The 26,145-nt window shown below is 37.2% G+C and overlaps 1 protein-coding gene across 4 annotated transcripts in view; it reads right to left on the bottom strand.

Moving 5' to 3' along the window:
• ROBO2 (roundabout guidance receptor 2) overlaps positions 1-26,145 on the bottom strand; it is a 417,793-nt gene that overhangs the window by 113,395 nt on the left and 278,253 nt on the right. For all 4 annotated transcript variants that reach the window (XM_035115776.2, XM_035115781.2, XM_060273643.1 and 1 more), the window contains exons 6-8: positions 24,331-24,458; positions 12,246-12,370; positions 4,660-4,831 (exon numbers count right to left, since the gene is read on the bottom strand). In XM_035115776.2, the coding sequence (XP_034971667.2) occupies positions 4,660-4,831; positions 12,246-12,370; positions 24,331-24,458 (425 nt within the window). The remainder of the gene's footprint in view (positions 1-4,659; positions 4,832-12,245; positions 12,371-24,330; positions 24,459-26,145) is intronic.

The following is a 26,145-nucleotide window of genomic DNA, read 5'->3' as shown; positions in this document are numbered from 1 at the left end:
GGCTACTCTGCTTTGCTTAAATCAAGCATTTTAATATAAATATTTACAGACATACTTGGAAGTCGAACGGAATCTGTTCTGGAAGTCTGTTCGACTTCCAAAAGGTTTGGAAACTAAAGAGCGGCTTTGGATTGGCTGCAGGAAGCTCTGCGGAAGCCCCATCGGACGTTTGGCTTCCAAAAATAGTTCGCAAGCCAGAACAGTCACTTCTGGGTTGGTGGCGTTTGGGAAACAAAAATGTTCGAGAACTAAGCTGTTTGAAAACCAGCTGTACGACTGTATTTTGGGTTGTATCCAAATGTGTTCATCTGCTGAAAGAAGGCTTTTTGATTTGGTAGAGTCTTTTGTAAGCCAAAAGGTGGGGGGGGGCAATTTTTGCAAAATCCCCCTTTCTGCTGCAGTCTCTTGTGCCACACTTCCCCTACCTTCCTGAGCAGATTTTGGAGGGGAGGGGTCCAGGGAGCTAGAAGGGTAATGAGGAAATCAGAGAAAAGCCACACACCCCTTTCTACTAACAGAAGTCTCTGGGGGATCAAAAGTGATTTTTTTCATCAGAAGAGCACAGTTGGACTTCCTTTTTTTACTAGAGCAACTCCATTACAGTCATTTCAGGAAAGATGTTCCAAAACTAGAATACATTGTCCGATATCAGGATACCTGCATCAAATCTATTACAGTGAATGTGAAAAAAGCTTACACCATCATGAGTTATGTAGGTGAGCAACAGCTACAGTTTTTTAAAAAGAGACTAAGATTTATAAGGATAACTACTTATTTCTAGTTATTTGTAAATATATTGGTTTTGAGACAGGTTACACTGCTAGTGCTTTAAAATCCTATTCTTTTAAGACAGTGTCTTTGAAATCTAATTAGTTTCTACTGTCTAAATAAGTAGATTATAATCCTTTAAATGCAACTGATCAATAAAGTAATTGAAAGTCTCCTGGCCAGAAGGAATCTTCATTTTCAAGGGTATTATGGGTGAAAGACTACTACAGGTTTCCATGACACTAAGGCTAAAGGTTAAATGAACACTTAGGGTTTCCAGTGATCTGTGAACAACTATATTGGCTTCATAACTATAATTTGTAAATCCTCTGTGCAATGTCTTTAAATTTCCAGAGCTTTGGTCAGAACATTTAAAATATATACTTAAGAAATTCAACATGTGGACTTCCTCAACACAGCAGTCGCCAGCATTTGGAGACATTCTGAAAAGAGCTGCTTAAGCCAATTAATATTTGCTTCATATCTTTGTCTGTGTTCACACTCCTAGCTTTTTAAGTTCTTAAAGCGTACTCCACCACTTCTGTCACTTGAATTTCAGAGTCATATGTGTACAAACTTGTGTTCTATTACATTTGTATCCAAATATTCCACTAAGGATTCTAGTATAGAAGGACTGAAGAAAAAGATTGCAGAATATAAAGGTGTATATTAAAATTTAAATTAGCAGTACACAAATCATTCAGGAAAAAATAATTCAAATGGTTATACTGGAAACATTGTTGGCTTTTTTTTTTAAAAAAAACCCTCTATATTTAAGTAAGTATTACCTATATATCAAGCAATTAGTGATAAGTCTACAGAGCAAAAGGTACAAAACAACAATAAATTCAGCCAACAACAATGAATAATGAATAAATTATAGAAAATTGAGATTGGCTTTTAATATTCAAGTGCACTGAAAAAGCTTAACTGTATAGAGTTAATAATTGAATTTTCTATATTACACTCATGCTGACAGGTATATTGAGGCTTTTAGTATATTTGCATAATGTGCCATTATAAGACTGAGGTGCTTACCTAGTTTTCCTTTAAAGGAAATTATTCAGACTGTCTTAATTTTTTAAAAAATGATTTCATTTTTCCATGAGTTAATGTATTTATATGGAGGTATTTCAAGAAAGCATATCTGAATTTCAGATACATAAGACTGCTGCCACAAGCCATAACCAGCAAAATTATCATTCAGCTTGGGCCATTTTATTACAGCTACTAATCTCTTCTCATATGAACACTATGAACACTTGAGTTAAAAGTATTTCCAACAAGGGCTACAAAATGTAACAACTGAAACACAGCTACAGTATATATGATATAATTAAACATTTGTGGGGGGTTTTCTTGCTAGTATTGTATGTTTTCATTCTGTATTGCCATTTCAGCTGGACTTAAATTGCTCTCAAGCAAGTAAAACTCTGTTCAAAACAAAAATGGTAAGTTGCTTCTAGTATTATTACATCAACCACCGAATACAAAAAAATATGGGCTAAGAAGAAAAAGCTAAAAATCATCAGTCAAACACCATAAAACTAATAAAGCAAAATATGTCTAGTATTAGCAATGTTTATGTGACAATATTTTATCTGAAGTAAGACTCTAGATATCCCATTTCTGGAAAGTAGCCTCTTTTATTCATAATAATGCCACTTTTTTAAAAAAGAAAGACATTAAAGTAGAATAAAATGTAGGCAGTCTCATGTATGCTGTTCTGAATTCCTTGAAGAAATAAAAGAATATATATATATATATGGCAAATAATTAAATGCATAATAAATAGTAATGGGATATTAATGCATTTAAGGTGCAGATACATCACTTAGCCTACAGTCCTATGCATGGCAACAAAACAGTCTTATTGAATAGAGTGAGATTTACTTCTGAGTAAGCATTAGATTGCACTGTTATTAAAGACTGCTTCAAGAGAAGGAAATTAAGGAGGTCGTTATTTCTTTTATTTACAGAGAAATACTAAAGAATAACAAAGGCCAGAAGCCTTGACTGTCTCAAGAAAGGGAGAATTTCTCATCATAGATATCCTTGAACCTGAATTGCTCCTTTCTGCTCCTGTTGCAGTAAATCTTTTCAGCACCAGCAGGTGCAAACATTAACAGCTCAATGTCCTCTTGGCCAATATTTGTGTGCTCTATTTATTCCAATCACAGCCATGGCACTGAATCAGACAGCACCACAGATAGATTTTAAGAAAATACTGCTCTTCCATTAATTTTAAATGTCCCTTTAATCTACATGTAAATTTGAATTGTATGAAAATGCATCATTTTGTCATCAGGAGTGAAAGAAATGGCAGACTTAAAGAGGTCACAGAGTGAAGGTTAGGCTTTGATCTCAAGAAACTAGTAGCACACTTGTAAAGATAAAAGGATAAGGAAGAAAATATATTTCCTTGTCATAAAAATACTATAATCTTTTGAGAAAACAAAGGGAAGGAATCAAACCCATGTTCAGTACACCATAACATGCTGCTGAACCTCTCTACCTGTCATTCGTGATGAATATGCACTGTGAAAAGCTAGATTATTTATTCAGAATTAGCTGTTTTTTCAAATTTTCATGGCGCATTCAGGTCTCCAAGGGGCATGTAAAAGCAGGTCTGTTTGTAACACACAATTTTTAATGGTGAAAATTTATCAAAGTCTGTCAGGAAATAGTTAATGAGTCAGTTAAGAAGGAGCGTGCTATAGCCTTACAATGCAAAGAAATACTAATCAAATAGGAATTTTGGTTTCGTTATGTTTAGGAGGATTAACAGTTCAAGCTCCACAAAGATGATCCTTACATTAATGGTAGCAATATTCAGGTGAGAAAACTGAAAGAGTATGAATGACTAACTTGGGCTCCTCTCTATAAAACTTAATTTTTAAAAATAATAATAATAATAACATAGAACATTTATAGTAAAATTAATAGCTTCTTATACATAGTATAAATCTTGCTAAATTATTACCAATTAATATTTTATGAATTTTTACCAAATGCATTCTCATATATGAAAATGGCATTGACTTGTGTCTCACCCATTGTCTCTTCAACTACCATAAATGTCCTATTTGTACATTTGTTTGAGGGAGTTATATTCCACACTTCAATAATACTTTCATGGTGGGTTACAAAATTTAAAACAAAATAATAAATTTAAGACATACAAATTAAAATATACAAAAAATATATTTAAAAAACACAGTGATATCATTAGGAGCAGCATAAGAATGACAAAAGCCAGCCAAGATATTCTTGCAGAGAAGCTGGTAAAATGTGGGCGAGATTGACTGAGCAAGCCCAAAGAGTGCTCACAAATTGTTCCTTGTTATCCTGGCAAAAGGGGACAAGTGGAATGTCACAGGGTTCTGTCCTAGGCCCTTTGTTGTTTGATGTCTTTATAGATGTTGTTTTATAGATATCGCTCCTCAACCTTTTGGCTAAGATCAAGTGTAGTGCCATTGCCAAATCAGCTCAAATACTTTCCCGTATATGGAATTTTTTCATGATTTTTTCCTCTTAAAAAAAAAAAACCAATATGGATTTTGTGAGGCCATGGAAACCTTCTATGATGGAATGCATTGATGAATACTTGAATGAAATAAGTCACTAGAAGTTTTGCAAGAAAGGTGCTTATGTGACAAAGAAGATTCAAGGGTTGGTTGGTTTCTTTAAAAAATCAAAGGTAAGAAAAGCCTCTATAAATGAGGTATGAGAGTTTATGCAGTTCTAATGTAATGTTAAGGCAGTTTAATTTATAGTTAGCTTGGGTATCAAAATATATTCCAAAAAGTGATTTATTTATCACAGTTACCCAAGATCCTCCAAATTATTTTGTGCTGTAGATAGAAAATAACACAAATCTTAATTTCTTACCATCTGTAACTTCCAACTGAGCCTTCGCTAAAATGCTTCCAGCAACGGTAAGTGCTTGGCAGATGTAGTAGCCCGCATCAGACCGCTGAATATTTGTAATCGTGAGATCCCCTGTTGGTGACACAGAATATCTGGTGTTGGGCTGGAGAGGCTGGTTTGGAAAAAGAAGATTCTGCAAAGACAATGCAGGCCATTTCAGTGCAAAAGTTATTTAATCACCAATGATGCTGCAGTGTAAGCCAAGAGTACAGCAATACACATAAAAAGAAATACACACAAATAATAAAGTTATTTTCATTGACATGGGTGCAATATGAGTTGCTAAGAAAAGTGGCTAGTGAGCTGTTTAAAGGGAGGATTTTGAGATTATGTACATAGTCCAAGGGCTGACACATTACCAGTAGAGTATATTGTTTAAATAAAAGATACCACGTGACAGCAAGGCAGATTACCATCTTTATCCTTGGTTCAAATCTATCTACTTCAGTACAGTTAAACTATGCCTAAATGTTGCTTACAAAAGAATGCGCTCAAGTAAGTGTGCACATTCCCTGGCATCAGGTTGGCACATTTCTGTGAAGTCTCAACTGCAAGCTTTAGGGAAATGGCTACTAAATACAAAGGACCAGCTGCTGATGCATAAACTGGCACTAGGCTAAATCCAGGGGGAACTGTTCTCCTCCCTTCCAGCTGGCTGTGCTTAGTAGGAGAGGAAGGAGAAACAGGTCCAAAGTGAAGGATGCCTTCTAATTTATAGCAGTATGCTAGCGTAAGTAGCTGAATGCAACACTACCACAGAAGCATTATGAAAGAGAAGGGGTTTTCTTGATGAGGAAGGAGAGACACCTTGGCAAATTCAAGTGATAACTAGAAATTCAGATTATTTGTTACATACAAATTTAAGCAAGGCTAAAGTATCAATGCTCTTGATTTTCATGATGAAATACAGTGACTGGACTTTTTAAAAATATTTAATAGGGTGATGTCTCACTACAAAGCCTGGAAAATTTCATATTAGGATGGAAACATTAACCTGGTTAACCTCTGTTGCTTCACTGCAGCTCAATTAAGAAAAAAACATGTGGGCATAATGAATCACATTGAGCTATGTTTCAAGGTTTGATTATAAACAACTGAGGTATCAATTTTTATGTTACATTTATTTGCCAAAAAAGAGAGAACACTCTACCCTCTGGGATCTGGGTCTCAATATTGTAATTAATTCTGCAGGTTTGTAATTAAACAGCTTCAACATGTTACAATCAGTAGGTAATAACATTCAATTAAAGACACAAGACACATTTTCACCTTAAAATGTTTTACCCTTGAAGTAATACCAATGGAAGAGGATAAAATAGGGTATTAACACTTTTCAATTACGCTAAATGACTTTAATCCTGCAAATGATGTCCTACTTTAATTAGAAGCTCTTCTCTTTATTACAACATGATGGATGTCCACTTTATTAGATTCAAGTGTGACACTATAAGCCCACTTTACATAAACATTACCATGTTATTAAGCCCCTTTTACAAGAAGGTTTTAAAAATGTTTGCTAACAGTTCTTGGTTTAATTTCAAAAATGGAGTTATATTTTTCCCTTAAAGCAATTTTCTCCATAATGAAGCTAATGGCACTGCACTTAAAATATATATAAACAAATTGCTTTGACCAGTAACTTGACCGTACCTAAGTTTTGGATAACAAAGCAAAACAAGAACAACTAGCAAGCATATACATATTTAAAACAAAGGAGTTTGCCCAACCCAGTCAGTATTCCTCTGGAAGTCAAACGATCTGAGAAAAAGGTGACAACTCGACTTGGCCCTGTGCTGGGATACCTACATACCCCCAAATTCCTAAAAGATCAAATAATGGCGACAAAGGAAATGCAGTCTCCAATTTGAGCTTGCAGAGAACAATTCCATTGTGCATGTCAAAGTCCTTGGGTTCACTGAAATAGAACTTTGGATCCCGGAATGTGTCCAATCCACTGACACTCATGCACAGCTTAGATAATGTTTCCATGACCCAACAATATGGCATAGACTGGTGCATGAACCAAAAACTGGCATCCTAGTGTGTGGGTTTTTTTTACCAGTGTGTCACTGGTGAGGAAATAAGCACAGAAAAACCTGATTCAGCTTGGTACACTGAAAAACCATAGCATCCAGTCCCTGCCAGTTTAAATAATGATAGTAATAATAATAGTAATAATAATAGTAATAATAATAATAATAATAATTTATTATTTATACCCCGCCCATCTGGCTGGGTCTCCCCAGCCACTCTGGGCGGCTTCCAACCGAATATTAAAAACAATATAGTTTCTCGCCTACAAATCCAAAATTGATAACAATAACGTTTTTGGTTTGGAAGAAAATTAGGCGCTAGTAAGTTATGTGCCAAAGAAGAAAAGGGCAGTGATTCTCCTTTCTTCCGTGAATAATGGAGTAATCTCAGATCAGCTTTTTGTTACTGTATAATGAAAAGGAAGATGGCACAAACACTGCATGATCAATAGGTAGTTTCCCTGTCCCCAATAGTGAGCATTATTTATCTTTATTTAGAAACTGCATTAACTGGTTGAATAAAAAACTATGCTTCAGGTTTACCAGCTTAAATCCATATATTGTTTGGAAGTTAAATAACTTTTGATGTTGTGAAAATTCCAGACTGCATCTATACCTAGTAGCTAGATCTAGAATTGATCAAACCCAGAGTTGAATCTAGAGACATGGTCAAGATGCCTTGGAACTGGTACAGCTTGCTACTTATGATGCCTAAAAACCCTCCAAAACCCCCAAGAAAGTGTCATTTCTGTGGACAATGCAATGACAAAAAATGCAGCTATAATGTGCTTCATGTAACCATTTTGTCTGTCCTACTTAAAGAGATATGAAATGTGCTGACTGTGCACAGGCTGCTCAGTTAGCGTGTGCTACAATTGCAAGGCCTGTGGGATTTGTTGTTGTAAATAGTCATTCGCAGATCATTGTTATTGCACTGTTTCAATTCTAAAACTATTATATTATACAGTATGTAAAAGTAATCGCGCAATATGTTTTCAAAACTGTGGGGCCAATATCAACTTACATACTGTTTATTAACCTTTTGGCTTTTTTTACTTCGCATAATGGGGTATTGTTGACCCAAGTGATTTGTGTGGAACTACACTTTTACAGGAAAAGGGAAAATATTAATCTATGGGTTTTTTAACTTGCAAAAGGTGTCATACTTAATAACTTCTGAAAGCTATTTGTATAGATATCTTGGGAGATACATTTGACTTCAATACCAGGCTGGTACAGTTGATTTTCTACTGATGGAGAGTTAAAAATTAACATTCTGTAAATTCATTAACAAAGTAATTTATTTTAAAATGGGAAACAACTATTTGCATTTATACTATTGAGGATGTAAGTGGCATCTATGTTGAATACATTATCTATGATTTTCTCTTTTTATATTTGCCTAAATCAGCTAAAACCTGATATAGGATTAAAAGGGTCCTTATAAGCATTACAAGCAGTTTAAGTCCTTGCAACCTTTAGTGCAGGCATCCCCAAACTTCGGCCCTCCAGATGTTTTGGACTACAATTCTCATCTTCCCCAACCACTGGTCCTGTTAGCTAGGGATCATGGGAGTTGTAGGCCAAAACATCTGAAGGGCCAAAGTTTGGGGATGCCTGATCTAGTGTCTAATACTGACAGGCAATCTCCTACAATTGAAATGATATTCATAAATATTTTAGACTATAGAGATAGATGATAGAGGAAATGGAAATAAGTACTAATGTATGTTAGTAATTGTGGATTTGTCTTGCAGCTGTTTCAAAGAATCATAGAACTGTAGTGTTGAAAGGGCCCCTTAGGATCATCTAGTCCAACCCTCTGCAATGCAGGAATATCAACTATAGCATTTGTGATAGATGGACATCCAAACTCTGAGAGTCCACCACTTTCTGAGGAAGTCTATTTCACTGTTGAACAGCTATTACTGCCAGAAAGTTCTTCCTGATGTTTAGTAATAATCTCCTTTTTTTTGTAACTTTAAGCCATTGGTTTGGGGCCTAGCCTTCGGAGCAGGAGAAAAAGGTTGCTCCATCTTCCATGCGTCAGCCCTTAAGATATTCGAAGATGGCTATCATATCTCCTCTAAATCTCCTATTTTCCAGGCTAAACATGCTCCTTTGAGTGCTCCTCGAAATGATTGATTTCCAGACTCATGGTCATTTTGGTTTGCCACATCTGCACACGTTCCAGCTTGTCAATATCCTTCTTAAATAGTGGCACCCAGAACTGGAGTTAGTACTCCAAGTGTGGTCTGACAAAGGTGGAATAGAGAAGGACTATTACTTCCCTTGATTGGAATACTATACTTTTGTTGATGCAGCCTATAATAGCATTAACTTTGCTTGTTGGTTTGTTTTGTTGCTGCATTACACTCTTGACTCGTGTTAAGCTTGTGGTCCACTAAGACCCCTAGATCCTTTACACATACACTACTGGCAATCCAGGTGTCTCCCTTTTTATATATGTACAACTGATTATTCCTGCCTAAGTGTGTAACCTGACATTTGTTCCTACTGAAAGTCATTTTGTTAGTTTTGGCCCAGTTCCCCAATCAGTTCTGGTTGTCTTGAATCCCTATTCTGTCTTCTCCAACATTACCTACCCCTCCAAGTTTGGCTTTATCTGCAAATTTGATGAGCTTCTCCTCAATTCCTTCATCAAATACATCTATAAAGACATCAAACAACAAAGGGCCTAGGACAGAATTCACTGTGGCATTCCATTTGTCTCCTTTTGCCAGGTTAATGAGGAACAATTTGTGAACACTCTTTGGACTCAATCAAACTAGCCCACATTTTACCAGCTTATCTACAAGAATATCCCGTGGGCTTTGTCACATGCTGTATTAAAATCAAGATACACTACATCTACAGCATCCCCCTGATCCACCAAGCCAGTAACACTATCCAAAAAGAGAGACAGATTCATTTGGCATGACTCATTTTTGAGAAACCAATCCTTTTCTAAGTGCTCATTAACTAATTGTTTGATCTGTTCTAGGACCTTTCTGTTGAGATTCATTCCATGTCCTGCAGTCATAGGATTATTGTTTATCATATGACTGTATGTGTTTTCATTCCCACAGAGTGGATGTGACATAGACAGGATGTTCATCTACTGTTTTGTTCCTGAAGTGGAACTGTTGTTCCTTTGTCATTTTCTTCACTGCCTGCTATGCTAGAGAGAGGCAGCCATGCTAAACAGCTCTGAATGTCTGAGCTGGGCAAACAGAGACAGACTCTGCATTTTGCCACAATAAAATAGTTTAGCCTTATTCAATGGCTTGTGTGTGTTGTTCTTCATGCTGGGAACAATCACACGTTTGATTGCACCACTGGACTCAGTAGTAGCCGGGCATGTGTGCACTGGCTTTTTCCTTACCCTGGGCAGTCTCACAACTGGCCTGGGCAACAAATGCTAACACTTTCCACAGTCTCGCATGGGCTTCCTATTTTTTGGATCCACATATTTCCTTTCTCATAAAAACCTAATACAGAAGTTAATGCACATACAGAAAAACTGTACATGCATACCATGAACATTTCAACCTCAGAGCCAATATAACTGTTTCAGATCAGAACCACCAAGAGAACAGATAACCTACTCTAAGTGGAGCTATTGTTTTCTGCATCCCACAAGAAAAGCTGAATGACTGGCTTCTAGCATACTGTACTTCTAGCATTTAACTGCTTTATGCATAAAAATGCTCAGCAGAAAAGTTTGTTCTTAATGTGTCTCTAGATATATTTTACTTACATTGGCTGCATGACATTGGCTGTGATCCTCACAATTATGATGTTTTACTTCCATTGACTTCAGTAGAGTTTATGACTGTAGTCATGGGCCAAGTTTCAAAGGGTACATCCCCCAGCCATTGCTTTTCTTTCAGCAGTGGAACTCATGTTAACTTGCTCTAACTGTGGTATTGAACTCTGTTCTAAACTGAGCAATTTTCTCCCTAAATTGTGTTGCAAAATTGTAACAACAGGCTACCAAGGGGATCAGAGCAGATTGGGGGGGGGGAGAGCCCATTCACCACTTGGAAAAATTCACTGCCACCATGATTATGGACTCTCACCCCTGTCAGTTCAGGTTCTAACTGAAATTTATTCCACCCTCCTATATCGTCACATGCAGTTCACTAGAGCATCAAGTCGAACTGTGTGCTCCACTGCAGTGCCACTCAGAAGCAATTGTATCCATGGCTCTAAGCATCTCATCATTTCCTAGTGTGACAGGATCCTGGAAAGCAGCTGGAAAATATCCCTGAGTATTTAGGATCCCACTAGATTCAATAAGTGCTTATGTGGGTCCCCACCCTCGCATAGTGGTGCAGCTGCATTTTACCCCAAACTCACCAATGAGTGAACTATCCATGACAATGAGCTCATAAGTCCCCCAATCAACAGAATTTTGATTGGCAAAGACCAAGCTGAAATTATGTCCAGCCACATATGTCAGGTCAATGATGTATTGAGACATCATGGTTGCAATGGAAACCATAGAAATAATGAATTCTTGAGCTGGCCCATTTGAGGTAGACATGGTGTGGATGGTAGAAGTCTCTCTCTCTCTCCTTGCCCCTAAGTGTGAAGGGGTTCTCCAACACCACACCTGAAACTATTTCCACCAGTTCGGAAAAGGAGGTTAGAATAAAACAGGGTAGACAGTATACTAATAACATCCCTGCTCTGTCTCTTTGACCCAACACCACAACTAATCCCTCAAACCCATATACAGTATAATCTTACTAGAAGGAAGACTGATTTTTTACTGATTTCATGAGCCCCGTTTCCCATCCCACTGACCAGGAATGGTGTTGCACCATTTATTTTAGTTAATATAGTGGCACCCAGGTCTTGGTTATACAGTACACACAAGATCAAAGTATGTGTGTATTGGTGAAACTATTTCATTTTATTAAAATTCTGTCAATTTCATTAGATGACCGCAACTTTTAGTATTATGCATAATTTTATAAAATATTATTATGCCCTTCCTTAGCCACCTTTTTCCAAAGTAAAAAGCTCCAGATACTTTAACCTTTCCTTATAGGGAAGATCCCCCAATTTGCTGGTAATTTCGATTGCCCTCTTTCTCCCACATTTCTAGCAAAGCTACATGCTCAGTCCTTTCCTAGCATGGAATTCATCTTTTTCAAAACAGCTGTAGATTGGGACACTCTTTTTCATTGAGCTTAAACACCTTAATATTTTGTTCCAAATACCGTAGTCACCATAGTTCAGACTCCATAAGCATTTATGTAGATGATTTTTTAGCTTGATTCCTGCATCACAGGGGGTGGGACTAGATGATCCTTGGGACCCTTCCAACTTTATAATTCTATGAAACATGGCAATGGTGGTAATGGTTAGGCTAGTACAGAGTGGCAGCAATCATAATTGAAAGAAGAAATATGAATATTAATATCGCAGCTTTTAAAGTAACATTTTTAGCACAGGAACATTTGCTATACGCTATAATGATAAAATTAACATTAGATGACTCACCTGGCTGCCATCCTTTTGCCAAAACACAGCTGGCTGGGGATTTCCCTTAGTTTCACATGGAAAGGTCACTGTTCGGCCCTGAGCAACAATCTGATCGCGTGGCCTTACCACAAACTGTGGAGGTGCTATGATGTGAGAGGTGAAAATATGTTGTTAAGAAAGAAACATTCTTTGCAGCTATATTAAATATATAAAATGGGAAGGGGCTGCAATTACTATCATTTGTTCCAGAGAACATAATCTCCGACTTATTAAAATAATATACATTTTCTAAAGATAGAAAAAGTAGCCACAAGTTGTGTAAAAGCCAAAGGAATAGCATTTTTGAAAACAAGATTCAGTTGCGCAAAAATACAGTTTAGATAAAGGTACCGACAAATTTCCACCCAAATGCACACTAGGATTTTATAAATTACCTGATAATGTTTAGCAAGGAAGTATTCCACTATTCCTTCCATTTTTTATTTAACCATTTGTAAATTTGTAACATTTTACATACATAAAATTTGCTGCAGTTTTCCATTTGTGTCTTTTATTCTTATAGGCTACCAATATGCATGAACACATTGTTTAAAATAGCTTGGAAAAGGGGATCTAGATACAATCTTTTAAAAACATTAATAGTCTTTTTTGTGCTATGATTTAGCACACATTTGCATTGATTAAATCATGGTGCAAAAGGAAATCCTGCTGCAAATGTATGGTTTCATTGAGAATCTTTTTTGCATGATGCTCTAATCATGTGCATATGTGCTGTGCACTGCCATGTAATCTGTAAAGGAAAGAAAAAGACAGTAGCAAATTGAAAACTGCATACGGTTCTGAGATTGATTTTAGAAATTCTCCAAGTTAAAGTAAAAGGCGGGTCTAGTGGAATACAGGGCAGAGCCAATCCACTGAATAATAATTAAATGGAATGTGGGGAGATTAGCTCATCCTTGCTTTTCAAATGTCTTTCCACTTACCCTCTATGGCACTTTTCATTTCAATTAATTTCCTAAGCATCCCTAACAAACAGCAACAACCCACAGATGACCAAGCAGGAGAAAGCTACAGCATTACTCATCTCTTGACATTAACAATATTATTTGATCTCCAGAATACTGTACATCACAATGCAAAGCCACAGTATGAAAAAACTGTAGAAGACACACAGGCTGAAAGCACATTTTCCAAACTGTGTGTGTGTGTGTGTGTGTGTGTGTGTGTGTGTGTGTGTGTAGACATGGGCATAGGCAAAGAGTGCGTGAGGCAGTACCGCTCTTTCTTCTGAAACATAGATTTTTGACACCTTTGATGTTACAGTAACTGCAGCTATATTTTTAAGCATATATACATTAATTTGTTGATAATAAACATCGTAAGCTCCTTTCCAGAACTTGATTTTATGGATTGGACACTTTAGGCATAAAATAGCCCAAGATCAAAAAGTTTAAAGAACAAATAAAAGTAGAAGTCTAAATGTATCAATCAGTATATCGCATACACTCTTGAAAGGCACTCAGGTGAAGTATGTGATTTTGGAATCTGCAACAGCTGTTGGAAATGCTGTTCTTCCTAGGTTGCATATGTCTAATAATCTATAATATATCATGCTAAAATACCTGTTGAGAAAAATATTTGCAGTGTAACAACCAAGCTTTTTGCTATCAAGCAATTAACATTCATTGCTTCTGGTCCAAAATTAACAGGTCATAGAAAACATTTATGTTTGACATTTCCAAGTTAAAGGCAATGGCTCTAAAAGAAATTATATTTCATGCTTTTCAGAGAATTGGACAAGATTAAAACAACAACCAGCAAGAACAATTAAGATTAGAGGCTAAGACACTTTCCTCCTAGAAGCACTGTTTGGAAGCAATGTAAATACTGTACACAGTAAATTAGATTTGATTTCTGGCAAATTATGCTTTGATACTATGTTCAGCAAGCGCTGGCTTCAATCAATGTCACACTAAAGCTCTGTTATGCTAATAGCAGCTTGGGAGGGCAAGTTGGCTGATATGGAAATGAGATGGTTGAACATGAATAGAAAGCACAGGCCAAGTACGAGGTGGGTATTGGGATGAGGGGATGGGACCCTAAGGTTAATCACATCATGTTCAGAGTTGTTTTTACAGAGGAAGATTGTATTCTACAGCAGGAATTAAAAGTGAGGCGCAAGACAGGAGTTGTATGCATTTTTATGTTACTCAAGACAGTAACAGCAAAACATCCCCCCTCCCACCCCTGAAATGTCGTTTTGTGCCTGACTGAATGGCTTTTAAAGGTCACACAAAGTGATACAGTTATTTTGTAGCTCAAGCTTTGGTCTTGAGTCTTTAAAAGCAGTCCTGCAAGAAATGGTTAGAGGTATTTTAAATGATTTTTTCTGCAGTCCTTATCAGGGCTTTTTTTTTTACCCAGCTGGAACTCACCAGAACTGAATTCCAGCACCTCTCAGGTGGGCGCCATTGCCATTCTAAGAGAACAAGAGAGGCATTCATGGTGAGATCTGGCCCCTGTTTTTCTTGAAAAATAGCACTGGTTCTTATATACTCATCACTAGCATAACAAAGGTGTTACTGAATACTAATAAAATTCTGAGGCATAAGGGTAAAAATGGATCAGCCGGGCAGAAGCTGTATTGCACCACTCCAGCTATTCACTACTGTAGTCATAAACATATGAAGATGAATCAGGTAGCAGAGCAAAATGTGTCACAGCAACCATTGCATTGTTAGGTAGGAAAAACAAAAGGAAGTAGCAAATGCAGGACTCCTAATTTTCTCAAAATCCATTAGAATAAAGAAGACAGCCCAATTAATTTAATGGGAGCTCTACATGGTTGTAGCATCAATATATATACATTTAACTATAATGCCTTGAAATGTTTAACCAGGTTTGTCACAGTGGGATTAATTGGTTGCTAACTGAACTCAGAAAGAAATAAAAATCTTGTAACTCAGGCACTTAATGGAATGTAACTCATAAAGGAACCAGAATGACAACATCAACATTAAGGTTTATTTAAATCCAAAACTGACCTTTTTGAAATGTAATTAAAAATTATTTTTGGAAAGCTTACAGTTCAAAAATGGGAGCTCACTTGAGACTTTCATGATTTATTAACACAATGTTTACCTCAAAGGAAATGGTGTATCAAATGAGATCTTTAATTCATGATGGAACTCGTGCCTGCAGGCTGCAAGATCTAAAACAAATACATTCTGAAAGTCCTCTTCCAACTGTAGTTAATTTATTGTCTGCACAAGGACTGGAAGTTTAATTGCTTAAATCTTTCGGCTTTGAGATTCATTACCTTAGTAACCCAGTCTTTCTCTCTAACTGAAACTGAGCTACTCAATGTACAGTCCTGTGAACCCTGTTTCTAAAACCTCCTTGTTTTGTGTCTGCAGTCTTCATCCACATAATCTCACAGAAAAGCAAAACACTCAGAATATTCAAAGGTGAGTCTCTGAGAAAAATAATAATGCTTCCTTTAAAGTTCCATGAGTGATTCAGGTGCAGAACTCTCAGGAACCTGAAATTGCAGACAATATTCTTTTGCAGATGGATAAATGAAACCTGGTCTCAACTATGACTTCAACTTAATTGTCTAAAATATATCAGGGATCTTTAGAGCAGGCATCCCCAAACTTCAGCCCTCCAGATGTTTTGGACTACAATTCCCATCACTGTTAGCTAGGGATCATGGGAGTTGTAGGCCAAAACATCTGGAGTGCCACATTTTGCGGATGCCTGCTTTAGAGCTTTGGTAAAATGTGTATGGATTGAGTAGCAGGAAAGACTTTACAATAACATAGGCACGTCCAACAGGTAGATCACTGGACATCTGTAGTAGATCACTGGCTCCCCCAAAGAAGCTCAACAACTATGGCTCCCCTAAAAAAAGCTCAACATTTTTGCCCTGCAGCCCATCAAAATGGTGCTTTCCTTCTCCCTTAAAAAAATCACTCTAAAACTTTGACCTAAACCCCTAAAAAAACGGGCCCTGCTCCTCCCTAAAAGAAGCTCAACAACTTTGACCTGAACCCCCCAAAGGGGGTAGATCACTCCCAGTTTTTACCTCTGTGAGTAGATTGCAGTCTCTTGGGAGTTGGCTACCCCTGGTCTAATACATGGTGCTGCGGAGTCCCGTTTTTCACCAATGGAACTCCCCTCTATGAAGTTTACAACGTGCTTAACTGAATCGCTTCTTTGATGTGTCTACATCCAGCCTTAATCTCGGGGTCATGGGTTCAAGCCCCATGTTTGGAAAAAATATTCCTGTATTGCTAGGGGTTGGACTAGATGACACTCCTGGTCACTTCAAACTCAACAATTCTATGCTTCTATAAGTTGCATCTAAGTTTAGGTGGTATATATTACTATCCTAGTCCTGGCTATTGATAATTACTTGTGATAAATTGCCTTCTGAAGCCAAGAAATACATTACATCAGTGCACCAGTTTGCATTAGGAATCACATGAGTGTGCTACTTGCTAGCATTAGTTCAGACAAATGCTCCAGGGTCTAGACTGATTTCCTGTAGTTTTTGAGACATAATGAAAGGTATTAATTTTGAGCACTACATACCTTGGTTTTTAGATTTTGCATCTTTTTCTTTCACAATTCTTACCATCTTCAAATCACTTCTGTCAAAAAGGACATGCCACAAAAAATGATAACCAAGGGCCATGAGGCTGCCAAAGTCCAAACCCTGGAGCATTAAAGTGCTTATTTCCCCCCTGTTTATTTTTGATGGTCACTGTTAAGTCAGTTTTATAACTGATCACATTTGTTTTGATTTTTTTTAAAAAAAATTCTCATATTTTCTGCACCTGGTAGAGTAATGGCATTGATATTTTTGGATCCTCCCCATTGGATGCTTGATTAGAGCATTTTACTTCCAACAAATTAAATTTTCTCATGAAATAGGAAAACTATGGATGAAATTAATGTTCCCCATTAAATTGTCACTCACAGTATTTGGAATAAATTCTTTGCACTGCATCAGTGAGAAATAGGAAGGGAAAAAAGTGTGTGTGAAAATATTAACTTGTTCATCTGGAAAAGCCATCTGATGAGTGGAATAACAGAAGCAAATGGTCTAAATAGGAATAAATACCCTGCTTCCAGAACCCATCTGCTGTAAACTCCTGTAGGAAATCTTTTCAAAAGCTTAAAATAAAAAGAACAGCTATTTCAGAGATGAGCAATACAGTTATTACTCATAATGTTTTGATTTGCTAATGGGAATCTGGTACAGAGCTGTTATATTCACCAGCTGCCATCTACCTCAGGCAGAACCATGCTTGATTTTGCATATATACAGTCAGTACCATATGCTAGGAATGGCTTGCTTTGACCAAGCAGACAGAAATAATTCAAGCTTAAATTTTCACGCCTGTTCAAAAAAGGATATGACAATACAGATAAAAACTTAAATATCTGAAACCACCAACAACATTGCAATCACCACAGGAATTCTACATTTGAAAAAGCCACATTAAACGTACTGGTAACATATTTATTTCCATTCCACTTGAAATACTGTAAAATGAAAGTAGAGATTTCAGAATCTTTATAATCTTTCATTTTTAATAGTGATTTTAAACAGTGTTATCAAGTTTCATTAAAAAGGACTGAAAATTCTGTATGCTCACCTAGAAGTTACGCTTCCACTGAACATCAGATGTAGGACACTTGCGTAACCCAGGCTTCAGATACAAATTTAGTGCTCCATCAGAAAATAAAATCAAATTGACAGTGATTCTGTAATATTAATGGTACGTAATTCAATTCTGTATAAATATTTTTCCAACAGCAGTAACAAATTATTTTATTTTAGAGATCATATGGAAAACATAGACGCAGAACTTTCAGACCTTTTTATGCAAGGAAAATAAATACAAAATTGAAGGAGTTTATCTAAACCCCAATTATGATTGTCCATTTCATGGATTTCAGTGGGCTACACAGGCTCTTGAAATTATAATCTGGATTTTGGCCATTAGGATATAATTTAAAACATATATAATTACTGACATCAAGACAGAGTGCAGGTTCTTTTTTCAAAACAACAATTGAAATACTTGAATAAACAATGATTCATTTAAAAAGAATCACAATTCACTACACAAAAGCCGTATACCAAACAGAGGACACACAATGATTTGCGTAAGTAGAAACACTGGATGATTAAGGTCTAGGTATTAATCGAGGACAGTCAAGACTAATTTGGTAATCAAGGTCCAGAACAGAGGCAAAACATTTCCCCTAACACGTTACTTTGCCTATTAGATATGTAGTAGTTAATAACTACTGAAGATAGTCCTACATGGTTAGAAAATGAAAGATGAAGAACTGTATGAAACCATGCTAAAATGGATAGAATGATGATTACTTACCAACAGGGCGAGCTGGAGACATTACAATGGTGTGGTGATTATATAACAAAATTAAAAAAAAGAAAAGAAAGTTTGTCAGAATGCATGGTATGTAATGTTATGCTTTAACCGTGGATACTCAGTTGAACACTAAATTCTCATATATTAGCCAGAGTTAAATGCCCCTTGCTATTATTTAATTTGCAGTTATCAGAACCTTTTTTGTTCCTGCATAGGATTTGATTTTTAAAAAGTAAAGTAAAGAAAGCTGTCTAGAATCAATCATCTGAGCAACACTTTTGATAGGTTCATATGCCATCATCAAATGCCATTGCTAATGCTTTATTGAAGTAAAGTAGTTCTACATTAGACCAAACTTTTAGACCCTGATGAATACATCATCCAAAACCATAGACTGGCAAATGTCAACCCAATAAAAGAGAAGCATCACTGTATGATTTAAATACCAATTGAGTTTTAAGCATGGCTGGTCAGGACTGCAGTACAAGTTGGAGAAAAGCCCAAGGCACCATTTTTCCTCATTCAGTAATAGACACTAAGGATCATACTACACCCCTTTTCCAATCTCTGACAGACCTGATGAAAATATAACATTACTCCCAATGGCCATAGGAATTTAAACTCAGATGTCCCAAATTGCTGCTTAGATAACTTCTAGTTTCTTTTTCAAATGTGGGAATCATCAACAAATTATTTCTGCTTCAGAATGATACTAAGATTGAAAGTAGTTGCTTCAAATTATTTCATTCTAGCAGAATACTGTCTTTACATTAGAGTTGTTGGGGGTGGGTGGGATCTGTCAGACCTGCTTTTACTCAACATATTTTAAAGAAGAGTTCAGAGATACACTAGGTATTTTTGGTAGGTTAAATATAGGAGAGAGGAAGCAGACTAATGTTACTAACCAAATTAGTAGTTATATAGTTAACTGCTCCCCCCCCCCAATTTAACTTTGTTAGATTTAGGCAACAATCCTATAGTCAGTGCCTTCTACTGAGTGCCTTTTGGAACTTAATATTATCACTATATTTTCCCCTAAATGCCCAAGGAAGAAATTTACAGCTACTTGTGAGAGATAGGAGAGGGGAATTAGAAAATCTGCCACTCCTTGCACCCTGCAGACATACGAGTTGACTCTGCTTAGAGGTATTTCCACCAGCTGCAGGAAAGACTAGGAGAGCACTGGGAATGAGGTGATAGCAGAGACAAATTGGCCTGAATTGTGTCATCTGGGGGCTGGTGGGCTGATTTGTGGACTCCCTGGTCCCTAGAGCCATACATTCAGAACTAATGGGGCACAGCAGGCTGCCACTGATAGGTCAACCACATTGGGCCACCCCCAAGGGGCAAACACGAAAGAGAATGTCACCTTAGGAGTTATGAGGGGTGGGGGAAGAGTGTACCACCTCTTAACATTAGTTAAAAGGATCACACATGACAGATGGCCATCCAACCTCTGCTTAAAAACCTCCAAGGAAGGAAAGTCCATCACCTCTTTTGGGAGTCTGTTCCACTGCTGAACATCTCCTACCACCAGGAAGTGTGCAGCAGTTGTGAAAAGACAAATTCTTTCCTAGGGATCATTATGAAAGGAACTGAAAATAAAACTGCCAATATCACAATGCTGTCATACAAATGTATGGTGCAAACAGATTTGGAATACCATCTATACAGTTCTGGTTGCCTCATCTCAGAAAGGTATTGTAGAGTTGAAAAAAAGGCTGAGAGAGGTCAACAAAACTTCCCTAGGAGGAAAAGGGAGTTTATAAAGTTATGCACGGCAAAGAGAATATGAATGAAGAAAAGTTTTTATTTCTCTCTCTGAATATTAGATGAATCAGGGCAGATAAAAGAAAGTACTTCTTCATTCAGTGAAGCAGTGATGGACACTAACCTGGATGGCTTAAAAAGAGAATTAGACAAATTCATGGAGGATAAGGCTATCAATGGCTACTACGCATGATGGCTATGCTCTGCCTCCACAGTTGCAGATAGTATGCTTCTGAAACCACAGGAGGGGAGAATGCTCCTACAGTTTTCCCATGGGCATCTGGTTGGCCACAGTGATAACAGGATTCTAGGACAAGATGGGTCATTGGACTGATCCAGCTGGTTTTTCCAATGTTATTCTCATTAATAGTTGAGGGTTCCTATACCCTATTTAGATTTTAAAAGAAAAAAAATCCTAGCTTGGCTTTCAAGGATTGCATTTTATCTGCTAATGTTTGTCAGCAAAATGGAAATCTTTATGCCAAAGCCGCATGTAGAAAACACAGTCCTTTCAAAAACGGTATTCCCTGCTTCAGCCTCTGCTGCCTACCGGAACAAATACTAGGTTTTGAGGACAGCAGGCTAAAAGCAAGTATTTATTTATCACCCTTGGTGAACTCAAACACAGCTATCGGTACCAGTTGCCTTGTAGGTACAGGATATCCTGAGCGCAGCAAGTAGGTCAGAGAGTGAACAGCTGCTGGAAGCACCTTATACAACAAGAAATTCCACCACCAGAGTCAGAAGTTTTGTGGATGACTTCCGTAAGTTTATGGGAAGTTGTATGTCTTTTTTTCTCTATCCATTGGCTCTGTGAATAAGTTGTTCATCTTACATTGATACAGAATCATTAGTAAAGACGGGGGTAAAACATGAGTAAAATGGCGAGGGGCGGACAGTATATGAATGCAGAGTTAGTAAGGCAGCTCATGAAAAATATTTCATACTCATGCATTATTGGAACAGCATTATTGGGTGAGCTGGCAATGAAGCGTAGCTGACAGGGGCAGAAATGCTACATTAGTAAAATGCCTGGTCCCATTGAAGCCAATCAATACGAAACAGCAATTCTATGCTCATCTACTTAGGAATATGTTCAACTGCATATACCAGAATTTATTCTGAAAGTAAATAAGCATAATACGAGGTTTCAGGTTAGTGGAAGAAGGCACATCACTATAGTCCCCCTTTTAAAAAGTGTCCTAGAGACTGAAAGTTCAAATCATTATATTATATACACAAGGAATATTATTTTTGTTAGAGCCATAAAAACAATGGGAGTTTGACAATGCAGCTTTATATCCAACATTTCCAGTCTCCTGACTTCAAACATCATATTTCTTGGCTTTTTAATTGTTCTTTTATATCTCTGATGTTCAACATATACTTGCAATGCAGTGTGTTCCATTGTACTGAATAAACACTATGCCTATGGTTAGTTAAATTAGAAAGGACGGGGTGGGGTGAGAAAGATAATGAGATATCTTCTTTCATGTAGGAAAATCAATTAAATTATATATTTTCTTTTTTTCACCTTAATTTGCTCAAGTTCAGGCTCCAGTGAGTTTAACAGATTCTTCCTTGTCTCCTTTGTTCAACTCGCTACTCATATAACTATGCTAAGCTTCAGCCTAAAAAAATTGTTGGTCTCTCCAACGTGTGCTGTGGCTGATATTATGAGGAAATATGAAGTGTGTAGCTGACTAGTGTAGTGACTAGTTTTCTTATTTCCACAAAAAAAGGAAGGAATGGGTATGATGCTATTTTCTCCGGAATTAAAATCTATTGCCTGCTTTTCTCAAATTACAAAATGGCAATCCACTCAGCAAACATAGTATGTACATGAACATATTCTGCAGCTTAAAACAAAAACTTATTATCTAAAGTGAGTATTAACAGTAATATTTTAGCAGCTGGATTACCACAAAACCTCTCTCTTTTATCAAATCTGGACAACTTCTCTCCCTCACTGCCTGTAAAGCCACTAGGTTAACTTTCTCCCCTTTTTTGTTCCAGATTCATCAAATCAAACTGAACTGTGCCTATGCATTAAATGATGGAAATGGAAGCTGGCGTTTCAGGTCAGTTGACCTCTGTTCTAATAAAGCAATCCATAGAGACTCTGATCATCTGATTTAATGTGTATGAAGGAGAAGGAGCACTGATAAAACTAAAAATGTTTTTATTAACCTTTCACAGCTCTACTGAACCTTCAGCACATGCTGCTAAATTGTGAAATAGTGTCTGAGTGATATCCATCCATCAATGGATAAGGGTATATCTAACAAGCACACAAACAGATACACACAACTTATTATAATATATATTACAGGTATATTTATATGCTGGAAGGAAATAATAGTTCAACCCAACTTGATTCATCCTCTGGATTTAAAGTACATCTCCAAAAGAAGTTCACACCTGGCTATGTAAAGCAAGGCAATCGGAACCAGGCAAACTTCTGCGCTAAGTGGAACTTACAGACAGCAAGACTTGAGAGCAAGTTATTTGTTGATCTACAGTCTGTTGCCCAATGGGGACACCCTTTGGCCTCCAAAAGGATATGTATTTGGTGTCCCCCAATATATCTCAGTTCTGCCACCACCCCCTTTTTCTTTCTCTCTAGCATGAAAATTTACCATTTTTCTGTAGCCTGATATCACAATTCTCCCTTTTTCTAAATCAGTGGTGTGGAACTGGATCGCTCCTACCATTCCATGGGCCAAATCTGAAAGGTGGGAAGGGCCACTAACCCATCAATCACATGTTGTCACAATGACATCAGGTGATGTGGTGTTTTGAAGCAGAGCTTCAAAGCACAGCACATTGCTCTTTGCAATTACAGGGCACCTTTAAAGTCTGCAGCATCATGGCATCTCCTGAATGTGCATGCGCATGCACACACACACACTTCTCCCCTTAAGCTAAATCATTTTCTCCCTTTCTTCATCTTATATTTTCTATTATGGCATAGAATTAGATTTTTGTATGAAAAGATTTCCATGGCTTATAAGGTTAGAATAAAGTGCAATGTATGGTTTGAGCAACTGTTCACTATGTAACTTCTTCCTAATACAACTCCTAAGCCAACAATGAACTATGAATACTGGGAGGTATGTGTGTTTTTGTGCTTACCACTTTAAGACTTTCCCCCCTGCTTTTCATGATGTGTGCAAGGTAGGAAACACCACTTTCTACATGCAAGTTAACTAGAAAGGATAATTATTTTAAAAAAAACTGTTATTTGTACCCTTACATTGTGAACTGTGTAGAATAATAGAAATAGAAATACTTTTATTGTCACTGTACCACTTGTTTACAGTGAGATTAAACGTGCCCCCCCCCCAGTCCTTGTTACACTATGGGTGCTGTCGTACAACCAGCAACAGAGTATAAACCCAAAGAGCTGGATCTCAACTTATGTCACACTTGGAACAGACCTATAAGATCCATGGGAATTAACTTAGGCAGACACTTAGGAGCTTTAGCTTTCTGGTAGAGCACACAATTTGTACATTCAATGTTCCATATTCAACCTTTTGCATGATGACTTAAAATATATCTATATTGTACAGAGAAACACCCTGCTCAAGATTCTGGAGAGCTGCTGTTAATTAAGCAGAGTACTGGGGTACTGGGCTAGAGGGCTATTGGTTTTACTCAATAATGCACCTCCTTAGCATCCCAATGACTATTCTAACATCAATATTTAATCAATTAATGACTAATGACAGTAGAAAGGATATTTTTAAAATAAATAAACTCTTACAAAATTATATACAAGAAAAAGCTGTTTTTAAGTACCAGTATATATATTTAAAATCTAGCCGTAATTATTTTGACTCAAAATCATTGTATTTGCACCATTTTATAAAACAGAACCACACTATATTGCAGTCCCATTCACATAACCCAACACTTACCTCGAACAGTTAGTGTAGCAGATGCTTCAACTTTTCCAACTCTGTTCTCTGCTATGCATGTATAGGTCCCCTCATCTGTGCTCATCGCCTTTTTAATTCGCAAGGTGTAGTCATCTTTGATGTCGTATCTGCATTTGAAACAGAGAAGATGAAAATCACTGCTCGGCTTAATGTCTTACCTGGAATATACCATCCTTATTCTATCTTGGATATATCTCTGGAACATAATTTATTATGTGGAATTAGATAATTCCACTGAACATTAATCTTCATGACACTTTTATTGCACCATGCATTACTTAAAAACTTTACAGCCATAAAATTAGTATTGCTATGTTCATGTGGTATCAAGGCTTTATTAATAATATCAGTCACTCTGCCCTTGATCTGGAGCACTATGATAAAATAGAGCTAACACGCATCAGTTATCAATATATGACATTCTAGGTTTACCCTGAATCTAAGTACATTACTGCATGTTTTACTTCTGGCCTTTAAAATGTTTCATCTCCATAGAAAACGGCTAACAAAGTTGACAGTTTATTTTCTGGTGTGGGGAACATACTGATTTAAGCTAACACAGTAAATAAAAAAATATGTAGGGGAAGTCATAGTCAGTGGTAAAGAATCTGCTTTGCATGCAGAAGGTCCCAGGTTCAATGCCAGGCATCTCTAGCTAGGGTTGGGAATATCCTCTATAAAAACACAAGAGAAGGCTGCTAGGTCAGGCTAATAGTCCCCTAGTCCAGCATCCTGTTCTCACAGTGGCCAACCAGATGCCTGTGGGGAAAAACTCTTAGGCAGGAATCGAGCACAAGAGCCCTCTCCCTTCCTGTGGTTCCAGCAACTGGTATTCAGAAGCATTACTGCCTCCAGCTGTAGAGACAGAGCATGGCCATTATTGGCCTTTGTCTCCATCAGACTGTTCTTTTTGTTCTTCAGTCCCTTTTCTCTGCTTATAACAAGGACTCTGTACTTTTCAAGATAATGGGGGCTGGGGACACAAGACGAGAGAATTGGCAGATTAGAAGGGAGAATTCTTAACTCTCTCTAATCTTCTGTTTGTACATTCATGGTTTCCTCTGACTTTGCTACTTTGGGGAATCTACGAGGGAGAAAGTGGCCAACATGAGCAGTGCCTCTCTGAGAGAAAGTGGTCTACAAGTGCCTCTCTGCTTCTGCACTGATGTGAGAGAACCACAAGGAAACCTGTCCTCCTTCCCTGGAACTTTATTTTTTGTTCTGCGGGTAGGTATAGTTTCAGGTAAGTTTAAAGTTAAATAGTGTTTTTAATGGTTAGTGATGAAACTTCTCACTGGCAGGCACCAAGAGCTAGAAACAATACAAGAAGCTGCCATGAATTAAGTAATTTGCCATTCTGATTGGCACTCATCAACAAGAAAAACCTTACTATGTTCATTAGACTAAGTACATGAGCAGCAAATGGAAGTATCAGATTTCAGAAACTGTTGCTATTGTCAGAGTTTATAATTAATATTACTTTTTTTTTCATAGAGACCAAGCAGTGAAAGTCAGGACCTAAATTATTTCCTTCAGTTTTCTTTAATGTTAAGACTGACTACAGTGGAATTGAAAATACAGAGCCAAAAATCTAAATCTGCAGATCACGATAAAGTTTGGCCATTTATTATCTGAAGAACAATTCCCACCCTCCCAAGAGTACAGAAAGTGGCTAGCATATACCTAGACAGTCAAAAGGGTATAACTGACTTGAACTTTAATGCAAACAATCTTGGATACAATTCTGACAATCAGCTTTGGGCTGCAGCTGACTCATTCCCACTTCATCTCACT

The sequence above is a fragment of the Zootoca vivipara genome, chromosome 4 (assembly GCF_963506605.1).
Source record: "Zootoca vivipara chromosome 4, rZooViv1.1, whole genome shotgun sequence".
Lineage (NCBI taxonomy): Eukaryota > Metazoa > Chordata > Lepidosauria > Squamata > Lacertidae > Zootoca > Zootoca vivipara.
Note: the sequence above shows the minus strand (reverse complement) of the source record. Positions and strands in the feature narration are given on the sequence as shown.